This window comes from Salmo salar, chromosome ssa04 (assembly GCF_905237065.1).
Source record: "Salmo salar chromosome ssa04, Ssal_v3.1, whole genome shotgun sequence".
NCBI lineage: Eukaryota > Metazoa > Chordata > Actinopteri > Salmoniformes > Salmonidae > Salmo > Salmo salar.
This window is the reverse complement of record NC_059445.1, coordinates 14641644-14666784: the sequence shown is the minus strand read 5'-3', so window position 1 is coordinate 14666784 and position 25141 is coordinate 14641644. Positions and strand designations below refer to the sequence as shown.

The 25141-nt window shown below is 42.8% G+C and overlaps 1 protein-coding gene across 3 annotated transcripts in view; it reads right to left on the bottom strand.

Annotated features, from left to right (window-relative positions):
• Positions 1 to 609: 609 nt before the first annotated feature.
• The window catches only part of LOC106610223 (endothelin receptor type B), a 41920-nt gene continuing 17388 nt past the window's right edge, over positions 610 to 25141 (bottom strand). Inside the window, exons 1-9 of one of the 3 annotated variants that reach the window (XM_014209434.2) lie at positions 14708 to 14726; positions 14093 to 14174; positions 11833 to 12433; positions 9149 to 9276; positions 5832 to 6030; positions 4451 to 4603; positions 3766 to 3899; positions 3411 to 3519; positions 610 to 2662 (exon numbers count right to left, since the gene is read on the bottom strand). In XM_014209434.2, coding sequence (XP_014064909.1) covers positions 2522 to 2662; positions 3411 to 3519; positions 3766 to 3899; positions 4451 to 4603; positions 5832 to 6030; positions 9149 to 9276; positions 11833 to 12414 — 1446 coding nt within the window. In that variant the 5' untranslated portion in view covers positions 12415 to 12433; positions 14093 to 14174; positions 14708 to 14726 and the 3' untranslated portion in view covers positions 610 to 2521. Of the gene's footprint in view, positions 2663 to 3410; positions 3520 to 3765; positions 3900 to 4450; positions 4604 to 5831; positions 6031 to 9148; positions 9277 to 11832; positions 12434 to 14092; positions 14175 to 14262; positions 14501 to 14707; positions 14727 to 25141 lie in introns of those variants that run through there. The other 2 variants (XM_045716582.1, XM_045716583.1) reach the window with 2 other exon arrangements.

Sequence of the window (25141 nt, the reverse complement as noted above, 5' to 3'; positions counted from 1 at the left end):
TTTGTCTAAAAAACACAATTTTTCTCAATGTATTACACCTGTGTACTTTACTGTATTTATACTTGGGATATAGCTTTTCAACAGTAAAAATTCTGAAATCGCTGGAGGATGTCTTTAAGTTAACAAGACAAGTTATGTTTAACAGCTCCTCTATTTGGGAGCTCTGATAAGTCACTCATATGGGCTGGCTTGATTACATTCCCTCTCTCCAAGCAATTCAGTTCACATCCTCTCAGTTGACATGGTAACCCTGAGGGCGGTGTTGCCAAGCAACAAGCAAGCAGGTCACAGTGCACTTTAAATCACTCCCAGACCAGCTTGTGTTTCCTTCCCACAGACACTAAGAAAATAAAAAAAGAGGCCCCTTATCCTCTCGGAAAGAGAAGAGTATTTCTATGACATGTCAGTATAAACTCCACAGTAAAGCAATGTGCGAGGTCATACGCTTACAAATTCCAAAGTAATTACACGTAATGCATATCAATGTAAAATGTATAACTCCTTCGTAATGCAATGTTTAATGTTCTTATGCTTACAAATGTCGAAGTATTTATGTTATGCATATCAATATAACGTTAATCTCTCCTTAGTAATGCAAGGCAAAAGGTATACACTTAAATGATTTTTATTAGGATAAGCAGCAGCGTTTCTGTATGAAACATGAGAAACAAATGTGTCAAACAATAATACAATTTCCTATAGAGGGGTATGATGCCTCTGAATGAACATTATAGTGGTAAAATATGATGTATTGATATGAGTGGTTAAACTGAAAAGCCTTTATCTTTGACATTGTCTGATATGCTGTAGATAGTGCCACAAACACTCAAACGGAAAAAGTGCAAAGAATCACACACACGCACACACACAGCACATTAATTGTATTCATAATACATGTATTCACATATCAAATGTATAAAGCAGTATAGTCACCTAGGTAGCTGATATGATTTAAACACCAACTGATATATTTATCATCACAAAAAAAAAAAAACTAATAAAAAAATCCTGCCTCAGGCAAAGGACAAATAATAGCCACATTCTGTATATATGATAAAGAACATAGCAAAATATAACACCATATAAAAACTTGATATATACGAGCATGTTTCACAAACAGCTTAGCTGTAAATACCAACATTTCTGTGTCTTGTAACATTCACAGTGAAGTAGGGATAACGTTTTTATCCCTTTCATTTTTGGGTGAGAACATAGAGACCCCCTTTTCAACGAGCCTTGAACTGAGACAAAATCATAACGTTATACTTTATGGTCCCGTGGTGCTTGTTGCATCTGGACATGTTCTTTAAACTAGTTTGGGACTTCAGTAGGGGTCAGAAAACCATTCGTCTTTGGATAACAAGTCAAGAGACTGGGTCTGCTTCCGAAATGGCACCGCATTCCCCCCTATAGTGCACTACTTTTGACCAGGGCGCATAGGACTATGTAGGGAATAGGGGGCCATTTGGGATGCATTCTGGTGGTTACTCTACACTGGAGTAACTCTACACCCTAAGTGATATTCCAATGGACGTTGTACAGAGTCTGTATACTGTATAAGGCTTTACGGGGGAATTCAAGGTGACACAAGGCACCTTTTCGTTAAAATCAGTTTTTCCTTCTTCCCAGCACATGAAACCTAAACACAGTGAATTAACACTTCCTGGTATGTTTTATAAAACAGAATATAAAACTGTACTGGAACACACACGTTTACATGGCAAAATCACTTTCATCCTTATTAAAACAAATTCACCATACAGAACACAGGACATTAGCTTACTCTATGAAAGGGTACTACTGTGTATACAACGACCAGCGTATAGTGCCTATGATGGAAGATGCTATAGAGACACTACAAAAGGACAGTCAACTCAATAGTGAGAGCTCCCCTTCTCTCCACCATCACTTAGTAGCAGTTCATTAGGACTCATGGGGGACCATTCTCTCCTTCTCCTCTCATCCCCTCTGACAGGGAGCGCTCTGGCCTTCCTTCCCGGGGTTTCCGCTGCTTCCTGGTTCGTCCCAGCAGTGCTGACTGTTTTGTGAACAGAGCAACACGCTACTCGCTCCGCTACTGACTGGCCGCTCATTTATACCCTGTGTTCAGCTGCATCCTGTTAGCTACCTCCCGTCCCCTCCCCTCCCTCCATCCCTCTTCCTCCTCTCTCACGGTACTGTAAAGCATTGCTCCCTCCTCGTCTCCCCCTGGCAAAGGGAATGGTATAGTCCAGAGAGACACTGGAAATACTGCAGTGTCCATCATGCCCATTGTACGTTTGTGTCTATATATAAACTCCACTCATTTTCCCCGTCGTCCTACGTCAGGCTCCAGAGCTGCCCAGCAGTGTTCTGTATAAGAAACGTGTGGTGGTGTTTGAAACGTGTGACTCTGTTTGTCACGCCGTAGCGGTTTAGCATGGGGGTCCTATTGAGTTGAGAGTCCGTTGTGTTTAGTGCAGACTGGCTGTAGTTGTAGTGAGACCTCCTCGCCCATAGGGGGCGTCACCTCCTGTGGTGGTCAGTCGCTGTCCTTGCGTAGGCTGCGGTCCGTGTGAAGATTGGCGGGCTCTGGGCTCTTGCACTGGATACTGGTCCCATTCCCGTTTTGTCCCGTGCTGGTCACTGTGGCATCCGAGTGGCACCAACAACACAGGCAGGACTGGAAGGGGATAAGGGGACAAGGTTAGACACTTGAACAATGGTACAAGTTTACAAGATTAGAGGCACTATTCATACTGCTGTGGTCATTCTGTGTTGATAGCGTTTATGCTCTTGCTGCTACGATAGAGAGGTCCAAGGAGGCACTTTTCTACAGCTTACAATAATGAGGGCTTGTGTAATGAGGGCTCAGAATTGTTCTTTGAACAATATACTACATAAAACTACATCTGCTCACAGCGTGAGAAGTAGAACACTTTTTATCCTTCCCAAACTCTAAGCCCCAATTCTGCAGAGAGAGGAAGAGGCACGTTCGGGGTCTGGGAATTGCTGTTATGAGTTAGTCTCAGTCTCTCTCGCTCTCTGAGGACAGCTAGAGCTAGGGCATGGCTTATCTTCAGCTCAGGTCTCTAACAGATGTGTACAGTTATGTGACCTCACTCAGTAATTGAGTTCATAAATCACTGCTTTGCTTTACATTTTCTTTAAATAATGTCATCACCAGCACAGAGCCACAGCCCTTCGGGAGAGGGGAGAGGGAGAGGTTCTCTGTTTGTTTTACTGGCGAGACAAGACAAAGGGTTTGGGGAGGGCTGGGGGGGGGGGTTATTGGAGGTACTGATTATATGGGGGGAAAGAGAGAGCGAAAGAAAAAGAAAGCAAGAGAGAGAGTGAAAAGGATAGAGAGATATACAGCAAGAGAGAAAAAGAGAGTTGGGTGTGTGTGTATGTTTAGGGATCTACTGTACCTTGAAGCAGTTTTTGAACTTCTTGCTGACAAAGTAGAGGATGATGGGGTTTATACAGGAGTTTACTGTGGCTAGGTTGATACTCAGGTAATCCAAGACCAACAGGAAGCTGAAAGAAACGACACCCATGTTTTTTGGCCGAACTTCCATTTGAGTTTCATCTCTTTTCAAACATTTCGAATCGTTAAATTGCAGCAACTCAAATAATGTCAGTTTGTGTTTAGTCTGTTGTGGTTCTAGATCCAGTCGAGTGATTCCCCACGTTTTTCCACTTTTCCATTTTCCAACACACTGTACTGAATCGGTCATTTCTAATAATAAGATGACAGCAGCAAACAAACATGGCTGCACTCACTTGAGCAGGTCACAGCGTCCAATGTCTCTCTGGTTGTAGACCATCTTCTTGAGGATCCTGCTGAGGTGCAGGGGGAACCAGCACAGAGCGAAGATCAGGACCAGGCAGAACACTGCTTTGGCCACTTCCCGTCTCTGGGGATAACAATAAACAACAGATTAGGAAAAGGTTGGACGATGACGATGAAGGGTGATGAAGACAAGATACTGAGAATGGAAAACGTATAAAAAAACGCTGAGTCATCCTGAGTACTGTATGGTAACGTCTCTGGGGATGTAAACAGATAAAATGTTAGGTTGTTAGGGAGACGCTCGGTTGTTAGGGAGACGCTAGGTTGTCAGGAAGATGTAGGGTTATGTAATGTAAACCGGATAGGCCTGAGAGAGGAAAAGGACAAACCTTTAAAGAGAATAAACATGAGTCATTCTGCAGTAGTGTACTGTTAAAGTAGAGGTGTCTCTGCCTATACGCAGCTCAACCTGGCTTAGGGCCTCCAAAACGCTAGAGGCTCTGGTTACAGTACGTAACAACCGAAGAGAAGAAGAGACACCTGATACTAAGTAGTAGTACTATGAATGTAGAAGGCAGTCAGGGTGGGTTATGCAACGTCAGCTTGACAGGCCTGAGAGAGGGAATGGGCTTCTCCTTAAGAGACACTAAACATGAGGCAGTCTGGGCTCAGTACCTGTTTGAGGTGTTCACTGAGGACGATGCGGAGGCTGCCGTTCCTGTGGTTGAGCATCTCACAGGTCATCAGAGTGTAGAACACGGCCGTACACATCAGAGGTACGCAGAAGTAGAACCCAAACAACCACCAGTCCTTGATGTCCTTATAGTACTGCAGGAGAACCACAACAAGGAGAACGTTAGTACACAGGTTCTATGCAGGAGAACCACAATTCTTAACATGCCAATACTCCAGAAGACTGTCCAGCAAGCAAACGTGGAAAGCTGGTTGTATTGATGTTGTAATGAGGTAATTTCAACCAGTTTCACCTGCTAGGTTTGGTAACAAAGCAAGTTGACTTTACCAATACGTCTATGTGATGGCAGTGACATATTCTAATCATCTAAATCCACATATAAGAGGGGGATATTATCGTACAAGTTTTAAGGAGGAGCAGATGCCATTTGAGGAATTCTTTGGCCACAGAATAAATGTTCCTCTATAACCTTTATACGACATTACTAAATTCCTCACTCCAGGAGGGTGAGATACTGTCTGTCATACGTGTTCTATTGAATCTGGATTTAAATGAAATGACCTAAACCTCAGCATGGTTTGGTCATGATATGGGATTTAGTATCTTTTGTGTTGCATGATGTGAACTAGACACGCACATGGCTCAGATTGAAGGAACCATACATCAGTTGAGCTGTAATTGCTGTTGTGGCCTGCGTTCAATTATGTTCTCCAGGCTTGTGAACAAAGAAAGTGATCACCTCAGAGATTTTCTCTCTGAGGGAAAAAAAACGTATGGAGACCTCTGTCAGAGTTCAAATGCTATTTGGGTCCAAATACTATTTGAAATCTTTCAAATACTTTGTGTTCGCTCTAGCCTACCTAGAGTGCCAGATGTTTTGGGACGATTCTATTCGTCCATTAAGCCAGACAAGCTCAGTCAAGCACAGCTAAAGTATTTGAAATGATATTTGAACCCACGTCTGGCCTCTGTATGCTTCCTTTCACCATATTTATAGTTCTTTGGGTGGTTCCACCAAGAATGTCAGAGAAATGAATGTCAGTACGATAAATCCACCACTGTATTTATCACAATTCATTTTCATACCAAGTATTTGGACAGATGGAATTGTTTTTGATAGGTCAGTGCAAGGATACACCACCACATGAAGTCATGGACTGTCAGATTCACTAACTTAACACACGGACTGTAGTCTAACCCTACTTGAATCACTTTTGTCTTTTAAATCATAATGAATAAGAGGGAGGACCTGATCCTAGATCAGCACTCTTACTCTGAGACACTTTGTGGGCCAGATTTGTTTGTATACAGGTAATAGGATTATTCAAAGTGCAGAAGCATCAACAAGAAAATGGGTTGTACCATCATGAACTCAGTCTTGGGATTGAGCATGCATGTCCGTATGGTCTCGTTCCTGTAGTTGAATTCAACCATGTCGAAGCCGATGGCTTCTGGGACAGCCAGGACCATGGACAGCACCCAGATGGACACGATCTCCATGGCCGTCCGTAGAGGAATGCCTACTCCCTGGACCCTGCTCCACGATGCCACTGCACGGTACCTGGGGCATAGAGGGAAACAAAGAACGAAATGGTGAACATGGTGGGGTAAGGTAGGGGTTAGAGCAGGGCCAGGGCTGTGGACTTTTCAGCAACAACTGATGAGTTGGGAGTTGGAACTAATAAACAGCCCAGCGGCGAAACTAGTTGTAATGAAGTCCTTTCAACCAGATTTTAATGGTTGTAATGAAGTCATTTCAACCAGATTTTAATGGTTGTAATGAAGTCCTTTCAACCAGATTTTAAGGGTTGTAATGAAGTCCTTTCAACCAGATTTTAAGGGTTGTAATGAAGTCCTTTCAACCAGCTTTTAATGGTTGTAATGAAGTCCTTTCAACCAGATTTTAAGGGTTGTAATGAAGTCCTTTCAACCAGCTTTTAAGGGTTGTAATGAAGTCATTTCAACCAGCTTTTAATGGTTGTAATGAAGTCATTTCAACCAGCTTTTAATGGTTGTAATGAAGTCATTTCAACCAGCTTTTAATGGTTGTAATGAAGTCCTTTCAACCAGCTTTGAATGGTTGTAATGAAGTCATTTCAACCAGCTTTGAATGGTTGTAATGAAGTCATTTCAACCAGCTTTGAATGGTTGTAATGAAGTCATTTCAACCAGCTTTTAATGGTTGTAATGAAGTCATTTCAACCAGCTTTTAATGGTTGTAATGAAGTCATTTCAACCAGCTTTTTTTAATGGTTGTAATGAAGTCATTTCAACCAGCTTTTTTTAATGGTTGTAATGAAGTCATTTCAACCAGCTTTTAATGGTTGTAATGAAGTCATTTCAACCAGCTTTTAATGGTTGTAATGAAGTCATTTCAACCAGCTTTTTTTAATGGTTGTAATGAAGTCTTTTCAACCAACTTTTAATGGTTGTAATGAAGTCATTTCAACCATCTTTTAATGGTTGTAATGAAGTCCTTTCAACCAGTTTTGCCCGCTAGGAGGTTCAAGTGATTGTGAAAAGTGAACCTATTTTAGAGACACTTCCAGTACTTGAATAATAGACTTACTTCAAACGTTTAAACCTGCATGGGAACATGATTGTAAGAACCATAGAGATATGGTGAGAAAACTACTGGAATACTTGTTCATCTTATTATAGTACCATTATGTCGGGCCAACTCAGCTGTACATTGTAGTATATGTTCTATGAACTGACTGCATGGCAGTAGACCAGACACACACTATACCGCATAGTGAGAAAAATGATCCAAGTTAAGATTTAATGAACAACAGATAATAATCAATTGTTTATCCTCAGAATCTAATATTCATTATTTTGTGAAGCCTCCAAACAAGCGTTGGCAGGAGCTATGGTCTGTTTGTTGACGCTTGTTTCCTGTGCTCCAAATCATGTTTGCTTGTTTGTTTCATTAATAGGAACCGCTTGTCGAAATGTTTTAGTAAAACGGTGCATCAAGATTTTATGGCCTGAACAATATATTTTTCATGACGCACTTGAATACCCTTGTCAAACAACATAGTGTCATTTATATTTTACCCAGCTCTCCCTCTCTCTCTCTCTCTCTCTCTCAAACAGAGAGGACGAGACACAACACGTGCAAACCAGACGAGATATGCTGAGAACAAATGGAGACCATCTGCTATTGAACTCTATCACTAGTGTCTCTCTCTCTCTCTCTATGATGGGAGTCATTCAGCATAGCTGGTATGTTAAACTGGCTCCCATCCCTGTAGACCCAGAACAGGCCTCCTTATGCGCTTATCTCTTATGTCTGCTCACTCACAGACCAATGAAGCCGGACGTCAGCCACTCACTTTCACTCTGCTGATAAACAGGACCGACAGTATTAAGTGTTACAAGAACTGAAGGGAGTGAGACGGGAATTCAAGTCTAGTAGTGTAGCAACAGACACAAAACAATCAGAGTTGAAAATGTGAGAATAAACATTTTAAGATTTGAGAATAAAACGACTTCTGCTCCTTGATGGCAAAGCTATCCCTCCTCAGGGAGAGAAACAACTAAGACCACGAAGCGTCTCAGAGTAGGAGTTCTGATCTAGCATCAGATTTGACTTGGATCACAATGAAAAAGATCGTATGGGCAGATCCTAGATCAGCCCTCCTACTCTGAGAGGCTTTGTGGATATGACCCCAGCTGGCCTAGTCCTTAACAGATGCAGCCAATAGAAAACTAGGAGGAAGAGTAACTATGTTGGTAATGGGAGAGCTCCATTATTACTGACATTACAAACTTCCGGAATAAACTGCCTTTACCGTACTACCTCCACTGAGGAGTTAAACTAACTCCCAACCTGTGGTTTCCTTTAAATCAAATTAGGGAAGTCATTCATCTTTCCTTGTCAATTTGTCTCAGCCACTCCCATACATAGATAGAGTGGGCTATCTCATAAGGGCTTTACTGTTCAACAAACACTTTTGGTTTAAATTCAAACCATGGCAATGTGATTTATCATGGTGTTGGTGAGTTACTGGCAAAAGTTGAGGTTCTGAGGGTTAATTTTGTTAATAGAAAAAAAGTTTAGAGAGGAGTTTTTTTCTTTGATACATACGTATTGTAAAGACGACTACATTTCACAGAAAAAAATGCATTATTAGACTGATTTTCATTTGGAGTTTACCGTAACCTACATATAAAGATTCACAGAACTGAACCGAATTCTACTGTGCAAACATTCCATGAGTCTGGAACCAATCAAAACACATGTTTTTACAAGATAATAGAATCCTATTCCAGGGAGCAGAATATGTCTCTATGGAATAAAATGCATAAAGACCCACTTATAGTGTCTGAGTACTAGGGCAGATTCAGCTACAGCTCATATGTTAACCTTGGTAAGTGTATGCCTGCCAGACAATGCATTTGATAGTAAACGAGTAATGTGTATAATGCTTCAGAAGCATTACCCCTAACTCCCTAGACACTCTCGTAGATCTGAAAGAATTGGATAGGTGTAGGCAATAGGCTATCATGAAGCAGACGGAAAGAAACACCATATTGCTTATTGCTTATATTGTTTATTAATTCTATAAACATTAATATGCAAATACAAATATTTCTTATGCTTTTTGCTTTGATCCTGTTAGATCTGCCGCCATTGGTTGATTTGGAATTCAGCAGTGGTACATGGGACTGACCTGTCGACGCTTAGGGCACAGAGGTTGAGGACGGTGATGCCCACAGAGGCCTTCTGTAGGAATGGCACCAGCTTACACAGACACAGCCCAAAGGAACTGTCATCGAAGGGGAACCTGGTGGCAAGGAGCTGCAGGGACAGAGACAGAGACAGAGACAGAGACAGAGAAAGAGAAAGAAAGAGAGAGAGAGAGAGAGAGAGAGAGAGAGAGTCAGCACATCGTAGAAGACAGTATGTACGCTTCAACTCACAACGGGCTTTGCATCGTCAGGAAATAATCACAAACCTTAGATGGAATTTAGCCAGTTGGCTCTTCCCTGTATTACAAACCCTTTCATAAGATATCACAAATACAGAATGCTCATTATTAGCCAGTATGGTAACTGAGAAGACAGAAAAAGCATGTAAAAAATGTATTGAATTGTGAAAGAACAATACCTGCTGTGAGAAAGAGAATAATAATAATAAAATAATAATAACAATAATAATAACAACAACAACAACAACAACAATAATAATTATAATTATAATGGACTAGCCCTTATATCTCTTTCTTTACTAACTAGTAAGGGATACATTATAAGGGATTGAGGTTAGTGAATCACATGTTTATTTCCTCTTAGCTCAATTCCCATTGTCCTTAGGGTCTGGACTATCTTTAACCACTGTACTGTAGCAGGCCCTTCACAACAGGCAGGTTAGTCGCAGTCACATCAGAGGGATTTCATGGTACGTCCTGACTTCATTCTGAATCTGAGTACAGTCCAACAGCAGGCCCATATGCGCCTCATCATCTTGATACAGTACATCATTGAGTCAAGTCCTACAATAAAACCCTAGCAAGCCAACCCTGGAACTATCTTTGAAAGTGACATCCTTTCTTTAATTGGACTTCCAGGCATCTATAAGCACCACTTCCCACAGCCTCTTACAAGAAGAGCTCCCTTAAGAAAACAAGTCACAGCTCTCCCTGTTGAACAGACTGCTAAAACCACCCTTTGTCATTATGAAGTAGTCTTGGCAGCTGTCGTTGAACAGGAATCAACATGGGCCGAACAAAGAGAGAAAGAGGGGATTAACCCAGAGTCGTTGAGAGGCCGGGCCAAAGGAAGCACTTCACGGGTGGATCCTCGTCCCCCTATTGTTCACTTGGAGCGCTAGGCGGTTCCATCTGATCAAAAAGTCTCGGGAACATGGGAGTTGGAAGGGAAAGGGGGCTACGTCACTGTGGGTGTGTGTGTGTAGCCTGTGTCCGTGTGTGTGTATGTAGTATTGTGTGTGTGTATGTAGTGTATATATGATTACATTTGGAAACTGCGTCAAACAAACCCCAATAGGAAGTGAGCTGGGCCTCCCTAAAGCACATGGCCCTGTAGTGCAGACATATTCACAGGGAGTGTTTGGCCTGAATCCAGAGTTGCACCTACGGCACTACGTTTCCTCACCAGTACAAAGGGACATCCTTCATGTGTGGAACTGAAACGTCTAATACAGGAAAGACTTTTCCCCCTTTGTACATGTAGAGAATCATCTGTCCCGGGACCCTAGCACTTCCATATGTGCTGACACAGTGTGATGAAACTGTATACCAGTAATACTAAACAGGTGGCTTCACCATTTCTCTTCACAATGAACTGAGCATTCCCAATGTACTGTACTACATCCTATTAAGAACCTTGACCTGTTCAACCAATGTATGTGGACCCAATGAAAAACATGCTCATTACTCTCAAGCAATATTACCACAGCAGGTAAGATAACGTCATAAATCATCTGTGAGATCTATCTAGCTAATGTTAAAGTGAACCCACATGGGGGTAAATGGACTAGAGTCTAATGGGTTTAAATGACTCACACTGGACACGTGATTCATCATTTGACCAGACCCATTTATCCTGAGTGTAGCGAGGTTCAAGTGTGATTGGAGATAAGAGGGCTGGAGAGGAGAGCTGGTACTGTGACAAACCACGGGTCAGAGCAGGGCCACTGATATGTGTGACCGCAGTCTGATTGGTCTGATTCCATTGTTTATTTAAGTCTTGGCCTCTCCCTGCTTCCTTCATCACAAAGAGCCACCCAATGAAGATAAAGTAGTACTACTACTGACTGAAATCAACTTGGGAGAGCAACATGATCTTTGGGGAGCCTTCTAAGGAATACTTTATTTATTTGTTCTCCCCTTTCCTTTCTCCACTACTCTCTCGCGCTCTCTCTCGCGCTCTCTCTCTCGCGCTCTCTCTCGCGCTCTCTCTCTCGCGCTCTCTCTCTCGCGCTCTCTCTCTCGCGCTCTCTCTCGCGCTCTCTCTCGCGCTCTCTCTCTCGCGCTCTCTCTCTCGCGCTCTCTCTCGCGCTCTCTCTCTCGCGCTCTCTCTCTCGCGCTCTCTCTCGCGCTCTCTCTCTCTCTCTCGCACGCTCTCTCTCGCTCTCTCTCTTGCGCGCTCTCTCTCGCTCTCTCTCTTGCGTGCTCTCTCTCTCGCACCCGCTCTCGCTCTCTCTCTCTCTCAATTCAATTCAATTCAAGGGGCTTTATTGGCATGGGAAACATATGTTTACATTGCCAAAGCAAATGAAATAATCTCTTGCTCTCTCGCTCTCTCGTTCTCTCTGAGATGCAATTATGCTTCAATACATCCATGAACAATTCACTGTGATGTCCAGTGTACAGGATGGATACGCGTCTCTTACCTTGTAGACGTTGATGGGTATATCTATGGTGATGTAGATGAGGTCTCCCAGCGCCAGGCTGGCGATGAGGGCATTGGGCCCGTTCCTCATGCACTTATTCTGGTAGATAATTCTCAACAGGGTGGCATTGCCCACTATTCCCACCACAAACACTATGATAGAAATCACTGTGTTGATGTATTTGAAATAGCCTTGAATGGAAGTGGCGATGGTGCATGGTGGAGGGGCCCTTATCCTGGTGATGTTTGTGGCCCCAGATCCAGCTCCGACCCTGGGCCATTGTGGCCCCTGGTGGCCCCTGGTGGAGATGGGGATCCTATGCTCCAGGAAGGGGCTGCTGGTGCTGTGGAAGCCCAGGGGTTGGAGGGTGATGTGGGTGTTGTGGAGGACCAGGCCCTGGTCTGGGGGTAGGGAGTCCTTCTCCCCCTCGTCTGTGGTGCTGTTTATCTGACACATTCCAGGGCCAGGCAGGGCGGCCATGACGGCCATTAGCACCAACACATGTACGATTGGGGCGCCCATTATAGAACACATTCCACGCTTTGTCTCAGGAGATGGACAGATAGTGTAGGGGTTCCCCATATACCGCTGGTGGTGAGAGCTGGTGAGCGAGAGAGACAAGGGAGGGGAGAGAGATAGAGAGGGGGGAGAGATAGAGAGGGGGGAGAGCAAGTTAGAGAGAGGGGGGAGCAAGATAGAGAGAGATTGAGAGAGACACAGAAAGAGAGAGATGAAGGGAGACATGGAAAAAAAGTATATGGGTTACTTCAGCCAACAAACTTTGCAAGCAACAAAACAAAACTTTGTCAATTGAATCGACTGTGTAACCACTGTATACTTTTGTCCGAATCTTCTAATTTCCCCCGGCACAAATGAAATGTCAATCCAGGAACGTCTCCTCAGAAATGGAGCCAAAACCAGAATGTGTCAGTCAAAAGTTACACATCACAGTGGGTCCTCTCCCATCCTCTCCAACTGCTAGGGGAAGTAAAACAACTTCCTTCAGACTTCAAACAGGTTTTGCCAAGGGGGCACAGATGGGAAGATGCCACGACTGGTTACAGTCAAACAATATGATGGGTGAGCTTATGAAGCATCTCCTCTCTTCTCTGTCATTTCTGGAAGTAATAATCAGCACAGGTTTTGTGCTAATAGGAGTGTGGGCTACAAGCACATATTACACACACTCACGCAGGCTCTCACACACACACACACACACACACACACACACACACACACACACACACACACACACACACACACACACACACACAACAGAAACACACACACACACACACACACACACACACACACACACACACACACACACACACACACATACACTCACGCAGGCTCACACACACACACACATACACACACACAGGCTCACACATACACACAGGCTCACACACACACACACACACACACACACACACACACACACACACACACACACACACACACACACACACACACACACACACACACACACACACACACACACAGAGAGAGAGCCAGGCAGGGCTTTATATTGTTTTGACAATGCGCCCCTTGCGTGGCTTCTTCAGTGTGGTTTCCTCTGCCCTGCATTCTCCCTTCTGGTTTTAATTTAAAGACTCAGACTAGCGGTTAGAAAACAAAGAGGCATTTTAACATGAAAGAATCAGATCAGGCCCATGTCTAGTCAGTGTTATATTACACTATACAGCTTTTGTCTTGTTTGAGAGTTGAGTGAAGATGTTAAATGAAAAAATCTTAAGTTATATTAAAATATATTATTAAAATATTATTAAAATTATAAAAATTTTATTTTTTAACCAGTTAGAAATTAACCCTACTATCAATATGTATATCAAATACTTACATTTATATATTTACCAGGTTATATTCAAAGTAATATAATAGCGTATTTCAGGTAAAACTTTACAGAGTAGTTAAAAATCCTTTCTATGAATGTACAGTATAGACTAACTGAATTCAGACTCACTGAATTCAGACTCACTGAATTCAGACCGGAGGTCTACATTTGAATACTTTTTCATCACAACAGAACACAGTGCCTCTCCAGCTAGCCATGAAGAGTGTTTCATCCTGTTCAAAGTCCCAGATGTCACCTAGTTAATACACAAAAACCTATTTAGCATCCTGCACTTCATGTAGCATCACCGTTTAGCATCAGGCACCACACTACTGGGACCCTGTGTGACGGCACATAAACTGATATATTGCTAAATAATAAATAGGTTTGGTTTTCACCTACCGCTCTGCTCTCCTAAAATGTCTGCTCCTGCCTCCCCCTGATGGAACCGTCAGGCGAACTTTCTGCTGAAGCCCCTAGACATCTGAATCACATCACATGAGTAATTAACCAACTATCAAAGTCGCAGAGTCGGAGTTAGTGTCCCACTTGGTTTGGTTTGCCCAACGTACGTGGCAGTGGCAGTGTTCTGCCTGTGAGGTGCTGCGCATTAAGCTCTGGGTTTTCCTGTGGAGAGTTGGGAGCGTGTGTGTGTGGGTGTGTGTGTCTGTGTGTGTCTCAGAGCGCAGCAGGACTGGAGGGAGCACTTTGACTGAGAGGGAGTGTAAATCTCCACCTCCCCTCGGTAACAGGCCCCCCATAGGAAACAGCAACAGCAGCCCCTCTTTCTCTCTCACTCTTTCTCTCTCTCTTTTTCGCTCTCTCTCTCTCGCTCTCTCTCCTCTCTCTCTCTCTCTCTCCTTCTCTCTCTCCTTCTCTCTCTCATTCTCTCTCTCCTTCTCTCTCTCCTCTCTCTCTCCTTCTCTCGTCTCTCTCATCTCTACACCGCCTGCCGAAAATCATCTCAGGGGCACAACGCACTCCGATACACACACACACACTCCCACACTCACTCACCGGGTATCTGGGAACCACACAGTCCCCAGTCAGTATGCCCCTCTCTCTCCTCTCCTCAGATCCCAGATCAGATTCTAGCCCTGTACACGGCTCAACTGTTTCTTCCCACTAAAGGAAACCGAGATGAACGTCGTGAGGAGGGAAATGTGAGGAGGGCAGTCGGAACTAAATGTGCATGTCCCAGTCGTCTTGATTTGAACATGTTGAGATGGAACGGGAAGGGTAGTAAAGAGAGCGGAACCAAACTTTCTTTGAAGCATTACTTTCTACAATCACAACTCTGTGGGTGGCCAAAGCAGAGACTAGTTAATCACCACATCTGGATGTGCCACACAAGCTGCAAGTGTATCAATCTCTTGTAGCATGCCTTAAATAGGGTCATATGCATGATTGTTCTACTTAATTAGGTTTGTCAGCTGTCATATTCACCAAACAGTAAATAAACTAGTTTGAAACTAAACAAAGGAATGTTTGATATATTGTCCCATAGACGTGTACGGCACAAAGTACATAATGTCCAGACAGATAGATGTTGCTAGGTAACAAAGAAGAGTGAGGCATGTCAATAATGATGAGGAATGTGAGTGCCTCTCCATCGGTGTCCATTACTCGTTCCATAACTATACACTTAGCAAATGGGCCCTTTATCAATACATTGTCTAAAAGCAGGAAGAGAGGCTATCCAAGCAGGCCAAGGTCGGCCCTTCTCTCTCCCAACGAGTTGACACGGCAACTGTTTAGCTAAATAAAGAACCTGGACAATGGAGTTCCATATCACGAGGAAGATAAGATAATGTGCAAACAGATAAGGTACACACACACACACACACACACACACACACAAACTCACACACACACCGCTTGATTACTTGTGGGCCCCCAGGCCTTGTCGAAGTCAAGGGCCATTCCTAAAAGCTGATTGAACATCCTCCGAGAGGGCAAAGTAGTGTTTCCTGTATCAGCAGCACTCCAATATTCCCTTCCCTCACCCTTGCCCTTCGCTGGTACATTCTCCTGGCCTGAGGGTAGGCTTCTTTCCATTAAGGTCAGGCTGTAGCAATCATCTCATTAAACAACACTTTGGATCACATCGTCATTTTAATGAAAACAGTGTGTCTGACGTTATCAGAGTCTCCTGTGGAAAATATTACCTTGTAAAAGTGGAAATATTTATGATAATCAAGTAATTATGTTTTGCGTGCCATGTCATGCCCTGTACCAGGAAGAGAAAATATAAACTTTTTATATAGTGTAAATACATCATTTAGTATTAATTGTTTCAGATATTTTATGCATTTAATCATTGATTGACTATTAATTGATTAATAATAATGAAAAATATCACATAGATCATAACATCTTGTGCCCTATTTTAGTAATGAACATTTAAAGACTTAACAAAGCCTTTCCTTTATGCTTTTTTAATTAAGCCCCAATAACAGATTCACTGATCCCATCCAATTATAGTACACTTGTAAAGTTACTTTACCTACTTAATATAAATTGTGACTTAATTAGGTGATGCTAATATCTACGGCAATTTAAATTTAAAGGGATTGTGTTTTCTTTAATTGTATCCATAAATATCTCATGGCTTCTGAATTAGTTATTGGTCAACAGTGGCGTTATCTTTTATTCATCGGGACGTGATTCGCTGACGGGTCCCCTGGTTGCTGCAGCCTGGCATCAAGCTTCAACGCCTCCATCATTGTAACTTTTGAGGGGTTTCGCTAGCTGCTAGTTGGAAGTCTTTGTTAATAAAACCATTAATATATAAATGATGGAACCTTTACCTGGGTCCCAGTTGCCACGGCTTTCATGTTGTTGTTGTGTTGTTGTCTGACTGTTCATCAGGTATTAATGGCATTCTGTGTGAACTCGCTAGATGGCAGACTGCCTGGTAATTCATATGCTTGTTCTCTGATGGCATCTGTCGAAGTGTGCTCTCTGCACATTGGTACATACCCTGTGGGAAGCAACCCACCCAGTCCCACACTGAGTGGGATGTAAGCAATTTCTTATCTGGGGCACTTGCTCCAAATGACAAAAAGGGAAAAGAGAGAGAGAAATGGGAAAGAAGTTAGAGGCCAATTTTATTGTGACAATCAGTGACAAACTGTAGTGACTTTTTCTACTTTGACTGAATTTGTTGGTGAATTGGAGAGAGAGATTACTGTGAAAACAGATAGACTTGGAAAAGGGAATGCAGGATAACTCAATGATGGAAGTATTATCACAATTGTGATAGTGTAATTCATGTAAGCATATGAGTTCAATTTATTTCATCACGATATGCCATCGGACCGTTATCCAATTAAGATTGGATTAAGATCAGAATGGCTGAGGTTGAGTCAATAAGGAATGATGGGAAATTACTCATCAAGCCTGCGAAGAAACGTGTACTGTTGTGAAATACATATGTCAGACTTTTGCAGAATCCTGATTTCCTCTGAATCTGACGTCGCTAATTTTGGCTGAAATACGTACTTGGCCTAAGATGAGACTTTAAATTTTGTCTTGAACAGGAAGTTTTGTGTTTTTACTGTCTTTTTAGGGACAGAACAGGGTCAAATGCCATGAGAAGGGTGGCTCCTCGCTGTCTCACAACTAGAAAAAAAAATAGATTATTCATTTCAGTTCCCGGAAAGAGGACAGCACATCCCTAGAACAGTCCCACTCCCCCACCCCACCCCACACCGAAATATGCTGGTTATAAACCATGTCAGCTATGACAACCAGTCCGGCTCCCAGTTTTTTCAGTGCTAGAGTTACTATGGTAGCACTTTTTGTTTTCTTCTCTCAGTGATCCCAATCCTTTCACTTTTAATGTGTTACATGAGTTAGTAAGATACATAGTTGGAGAGTAGCTCCATGTTACGCTCACTTCATATTTGTTTTGGAACCAGACACTGAACAAGTGAAAAAGCCTGAAAGCGTCTCCCAACTACCTACAGCAGTTACAATGCTATAAGCATATCTCAATCAATGCATGGAGAGAAGTAAAGGCATTCCTGGGGACCCTGAGCTCTAATCTGGCCCCGCATGCTTGGCGATAAGAGCTAGAGTCTAGACCCGTAGAGAATGACGTTGAATGGGAGTGTCCGTTCTTTCCTCCTATTGGACAGCCCTTGAAGATGCACTCAAGGCTGTAGACATCCCGGACGTCATCACCACAGCACATCTGCCTGATGACTGTTTCAGAGGGAATTAATTACTAACTCAGGAAGCGAAACAATACACAAAGTATTTGAAATCAGTCAAAATTTGATTATGGAGAAATTCTCAGGAAAATGCACCTCCTCTTCGAAGAACTCTAAACATTTGCGTTGCCTTCTCAGTAAATAAAATATGAATCCTGAGCCAACACTTGCACTTGACCCCCCCACTTATAGCTCTGACTCTGCTGAGGAAAAAGTACTTACTATGTCTGTGACACTGTATGTGGTTGTCCCACCTACTGTAGCTACAGTTGAAGTCGGAAGTTTACATACACCTTAGCCAAATACATTTAAACTCAGTTTCTCACAATTCCTGACATTTAATCCTAGTAAAAATTCCCTGTCTTAGGTCAGTTAGGATCACCACTTTATTTTAAGAATCTGAAATCTCAGAATAATAGAATAATAGTAGAAATAATGATTTATTTCAGGTTTTATTTCTTTCATCACATTCCCAGTGGGTCAGAAGCTTACATACACTCAATTAGTATTGGTAGCATTGCCTTTAAATTGTTTAACTTGGGTCAAGTGTTTCGGGTAGCCTTCCACAAGCTTCCCACAATAAGTTGGGTGAATTTTGGCCCATTCCTCCTGACAGAGCTGGTGTAACTGAGTCAGGTTTGTAAGTCTCCTTGCTTGCACATGCTTTTTCAGTTTTCTATAGGATTGAGGTCAGGGCTTTGTGATGGCCACTCCAATACCTTGACTTTGTTGTCCTTAAGCCATTTTGCCACAACTTTGGAAGTATGCTTGGGGTCATTGTCCATTTGGAAGACCCATTTGTGACCAAGCTTTAACTTCCTGACTGATGTCTTGAGATGTTGCTTCAATATATCCATATAATTGTCTTTCCTTATGATGCCATGTATTTTGTGAAGTACACCAGTCCCCCCCACAACATGATGCTGCCACCCTGTGCTTCACCGTTGGGATGGTGTTCTTCGGCTTGAAAGCCTCCCCCTTTTTCCTCCAAACATAACAATGGTCATTATGGCCAAACAGTTCTATTTTTGTTTCATCAGACCAGAGGACATTTCTCCAAAAAGTACGATCTTTGTCCATGTGCAGTTGTAAACCGTAGTCTGGCTTTTTTATGGCGGTTTTGGAGCTGTGGCTTCTTCCTTGCTGAGCGGCCTTTCAGGTTATGTCGATATCGTACTTGTTTTACTGTGGATATAGATACTTTTACGTTTCCTCCAGCATCTTCACAAGGTCATTTGCTGTTGTCCTGGGATTGATTTGCACTTTTCGCACCAAAGTACGTTCGTCTCTAGGAAACAGAATGCGTCTCCTTCCTGAGCGGTATGACGGCTGCTTGGTCCCATGGTGTTTATACTTGCGTACTATTGTTTGTACAGATGAACGTGGTACCTTCAGGCATTTGGAAATTGCTCCCAAGGATGAAGCAGATTTATGGAGGTCTCCAATTTGTTTTCTGAGGTTTTGGCTGATTTCTTTTGATTTTCCCATGATGTCAAGCAAAGAGGCATTGAGTTTGAAGGTAGGCCTTGAAATACATCCACAGGTACACCTCCAATTGACTCAAATCAATTAGCCTATCAGAAGCTTCTAAAGCCATGACATAATTTTCTGGAATTTTCCAAGCTGTTTAAAGGCACAGTCAACTTAGTGTATGTAAACTTCTGACCCACTGGAATTGTGATACAGTGGAATAATCTGTCTGTGTAAAATTGTTGGAAAAATTACTTGTCATGCACAAAGTAGATGTCCTAACCGACTTGCCAAAACTATAGATTGTTAACAAGACAGTTGTGGAGTGGTTGAAAAACAAGTTTTAATGACTCCAAACTAAGTGTATGTAAACTTCCAACTTCAACTGTATCTTAAGATGAATGCACTAACTGTAAATTGCTCTGGATAAGAGCGTCTGCTAAAAGACTAAAATCTAAATGTATGTGCCGCTGCATTGTCTCTTTGAAGACTGTGTAGAGGAAATGAGAGGGCCCCTACAGACAGACAAGCCAGTGATGCATCAACCCCATGATGAATCCTCTCCCCAGGCATCAGTCTTCACCAACCCCATGATGAATCCTCTCCCCAGGCATCAGTATTCACCAACCACCTCCAGCCAGTGCCAATGGATCTTATCATGACTTATCGTGACAAGGTGCTCACTGACTGACTGTCTTCTCAAAGTAGAAGGTATATCTTCTCCTGCCATATCTTCTCGCTGTCCAGCATCATTTCCCTGCATTAGAGTCCAGCACCTTCCTTGCTATCTCCAGCAGTCTAACACAATACCATCTTTCTCCGTTGCTTATTGTTAGCAATCCCCCCCAAAATATTTGTGTGTATGTGTGTGTTTATATACTGTATTTAATACACAAGGTGCAATTTCGAAATTTGGTTATGCATAAGTTGTTTTTTCTCTTATGTCAGTCACTGATGGTCACTCAATTAGCCCATGTCAGCTCAATTATTTTGTATTGCTATTTTATTTATTGTTTATTTAGTGGCTAGCTATCTACATAAATTACCGGCCAAGGGTCCCCCATTGATTTTGTAAGTCAGTCTCACTCAGATATCACATAAAAAAAATCTAAATATGCAGAACTGCAGCAAACTTGCTTTCAAACGGCAGCATTTTCTCTACACCCCATGGCCAAATGTGTAGAATGGCATGATAAAAGATAAAAAATGAACATGTCTCACTGCTGTCAAGAGGGGGGCCACTAAAAGGTTTTCATCACAATGTGTATGTACGTGGGTACGCAGACCCGCGACAAACTGCGGCCACTCATGATGTGTCCTCCTCCCAGAGTGCTAAGAACCTTGGCATGACCCTGGACAACACCCTGTCGTTCTCCACTAACATCAAGGCGGTGACCCGATCCTGTAGGTTCATGCTCTACAACATTCGCAGAGTACGACCCTGCCTCACACAGGAAGCGGCGCAGGTCCTAATCCAGGCACTTGTCATCTCCCGTCTGGATTACTGCAACTAGCTGTTGGCTGGGCTCCCTGCCTGTGCCATTAAACCACTACAACTCATCCAGAACGCCGCAGCCCGTCTGGTGTTCAACCTTCCCAAGTTCTCTCACGTCACCCCGCTCCTCCTCTCTCTCCACTGGCTTCCAGTTGAAGCTCGCATCCGCTACAAGACCATGGTGCTTGCCTACGGAGCTGTGAGGGGAACGGCAACTCCGTACCTCCGTACCTACACCCAAACAAGGGCACTGCGTTCATCCACCTCTGGCCTGCTCGCCTCCCTACCTCTGAGGAAGCACAGTTCCCGCTCAGCCCAGTCAAAACTGTTCGCTGCTCTGGCACCCCTATGGTGGAACAAGCTCCCTCACGACGCCAGGACAGCGGAGTCAATCACCACCTTCCGGAGACACCTGAAACCCCACCTCTTTAAGGAATACCTAGGATAGGATAAAGTAATCCTTCTAACCCCCCCCCCCCAAAAGATTTAGATGCACTATTGTAAAGTGGTTGTTCCACTGGATATCATAAGGTGAATGCACCAATTTGTAAGTCGCTCTGGATAAGAGCGTCTGCTAAATGACTTTAAATGTAATGACTTCAGATTCTTTGTAGCCCCCACCCCCCATCAAAGTTGCCCATCCCTGCGTTGAATCAACACAACACCGCTAGTCGCTGACTTTCCCAAGAGAAAGCCCTCATACCGTGCTCAATGTTACTGCCGATACAAACACAGATAAATTGAACTAACACAACAGAGAAGGTTTCAGAGAAAGCCTCCATTCAGAAATCCAATCCCATATGACATCAATGGGGAAAAAACAAACAGGATTTGGGGCTGTGATCCAAGATCCAGGAACCGCTCCTTCGGTCAGAAACCTTCACCTCAGGGCAGGTTTAGGTCTTCTGGAAACATCTGGGGATGATTGGGGCATGTCGTGCTAGTTATAAACAGAGCTGAGTTGCACCCGCAAACCACGGCACCGGCCAACGCAGAGAGATCACAAGTATGGCAACTCCAAGAGAAACAGGATGGATGAAGATAGAGGACAAGAGAGATTTCACAGGTAAAAGGAACGCCACATGTTGGGTTTGTTGTTTGAGAGGTTGAATAAAGATCTGCTATCAATTGATGGTAGGGGAAGTCTTTGAATGTATTTTTCCCTTCAATTGCATCCATCTGCTTGGAAAACAAAGCAGCCTTTGTGGAGCGAACTCTGAGAATCTGTCTGTCAGAGACCTGTGTAGTAGATGAAAGGCTAAAGGCCTGCTAGATATGGATGTATAATGATATGTAATAATATGGCTATAGGAAACAGCAGATACACTCTGTACTGATCATAAGAGAACGGTTGGTTGGTGGTTTAGTGGCTTACCTAGCCAAGTACAGGTGCCTCGGAGAAGCCGATACAAAACGCCCCCCTTGTTCTTCTGTGGCTACCGCAGCAACGACATCATGCTAGTAGCTAATGATGGTAATCAGTCAATGGGGCCCACCTGTCCCTCTCTAAACTGATGGCTAGATGGGATACAGTTTATATCAAATTGAAGTCAAAAGAAAAAACTTTTAGCATTTTTGCTAACCCTAACCCTTTCCTAACCTTAACCTAATTATCTTAACCTGCTTTGTTAATCCTTCTAACCTGCTGCGTAAGTTCTCCTAACCTGCTACAAAAAGTCCATTCTGGTCAATTCTGACATAAACTGTATCCTTCCTAGCCTAAAGGTAATCCCGCAAGCTGGTATTTCATCTGAGCCAGTCCTTCTGCTTTGTTTATCAATCCAGAACATTTCATTCCCCTTGTTTTTAATCGTCCAGATTGCAAACAGTGTTGAGTTCCGCTTTGATGTGTAGCACATGGGCCATTAACGCTCATTCATTGGAGCGTGTTATGAAACCCTTTAGAGATGACTTTATCTGCAACTTTTGCATTTTATTTGAGCCCCTTGACATTTATATGAGTTGATTAACGTTCCTCTCTGTTGTAGGCTGTATGGGTGTTGGGGTAAAACATAAGCTTTGGGTCTTGCGGTTGGTTCCCTTGGCTCGGCTACAAACCCTAGTCAGGCTATTGGAGTGAGGCGACAGCTGAAAGCTGAAAGCTGAAAACGCAGGCTAAATGTAGCTAAGCCTCTCCTCGCTCATTCAAAACAAGAATTGTATTATTATTTTATTAATGCATGGCAGCACGGCGTATTGTTGTAAGGAAATTCTTGGCTCCAAGTAAACACAATTATGTATCAGGTTACTGAACTTTGGGATGGGAATTGATGTAGCCTCTGTCATTTATGGCAGTTTGGTGTTGCTTCATGCCAGGCCCAAATGCTTTTTGACTGAAAACATGCACTAAGACAGAAGCGATTGAAGGTCAAATAAATATTTATGTCTTGGAGGCTGAAAAGTAATTTAGGACAACAGTGGTGAGATCCCAATACAGTTAAAACGTTGTAATTATAAAGCCCTTCCTGTCTTCCGAATGAAGTTGAATGGCTGCACATCCAGTCTATTGTTTCTGCGATCTAAACACACCTAAACACATATTCACATGCTGAGAAGGTGGAAACACCTGCCTATACCGACAAAATACTATGGCCATACATAATACGTGCACTGATTTCTGTATTGGGTAAAGTTCAAAGTTGCACAAACATCTATCACATAAATAAATAACGAGAAACGTAAGTAGGCCTAGTACTTATTGATCATTATTTTGTCTGATGAAGTATCTTGACTCAAAAATGCTACAGTACTAAAATCAGTAAAGAGTGGACATTACTCCATCGTAGATGCTACACAAACTATTTGATTCAACTTCAGTCCCCAACTCTACACTGAAAAGTTACCGGAAAGGTCAATAGTTCCTCTGTACTGAAACGTTCCATAAAAGAATGTAATGTAGGGCCAAAGGAACTGAACTGTCTACTTATAAGGCAAGAGCGAGAATGCTTGACTATATTTCACACTGAGAGAAACTCTACCTGACCTGATTGATTAACTGGAGAAGCTGCATAACAAGTCTGTCATCCTGCTCCAGATAACACGATGGTTCAGCTCGCTTCCACGTCTTGCTTTATGAACACGGTAACGGTTGGCTTGCTTTATTTGAATGACTATATCTGTGGCAAAGTCTACTAAGTTTATTTTGCAGATAATAAAGATGTTCAAAATAGAAAGAATAAATCATGTAAGTTTACCAGAAAAACCAGGATACATCATAATCCAAACACGATTTCTGGAAAGCAGGGAATTTATTGAAAGTTCCAGAAATTGTCCAATCCTAATCTAAATACACAAGAAATGACCAACACATTTGAATACAGGCCAGACCACCAAAATAACAATGTTACATTTAGCTATATTATGATAATCATTCACCTCCATGTTGATTCACCTGTCAGAGAGACAGACAGAGATGTCACGTTGTGAAACGGAGGGCGTGCTATAGCACTAGTATGATTTCAGCATACCTCTTGTCTCCTACGCTAATCTCTATGTATGATCTATCACCCTTTCCTGCTACAGCTGTGTTTATCCTGCTCTGTGATTACTGGACCACAGGGAATCCCCTCCAGCCCCCCCTGCCTCCCCTGCCCCAACATATGACCTCTTCCTGGGGTTGGATCCTCCAGCATGCTGGGGTAGTGGGGTAGTAACCTCCAGGGTGTTATCCTTCCCAGAATCGCCACAGCCAGTGTGTGAGAGAGAGGGGGAGGCCAGAGGTGAGAGGTCAGAGGGGAGAGGACGCACATTATCTGTCAGTGATTAGAGGCTGAGAGAGAGATCACGGTGTGTGTTACAGCTAGACGTGTGTGGATGTGATGTGGACAAGCTGTGACTTTATTAAGACACCCCAACTGTGTTCTGAGGTGTACTCTGATGTAACAGTAAAATGAGACAGTTATATGGGGACTGTGATGCCTAGATCATTTTAAGTGCCACATAAATGTGAATTAGAGCATGTTATTAAGAAAAGCTCTGAGGTAAGTGTGAAGTGAGACAGGGTTATGTAATGATTTACATGTAGATGGTTAGTGCAACACATTTGACATTTTATACACGATGCCAGGATGGAATGTCACTTCCTATACTTTATAGATAAATCAAAGTAAACTAAAATAATGTTAGAACATTTTATTGGGGTAATTAACTGAAAAACGCAATAAAAAAAAAGCCTATGAATTTTCTTTAATTCAAATTGGCTTCATGGAAAATATTTATTTCTCGTAACTTATATTCCAGTACATTCTCATTACTTTCTCACAGACTTGC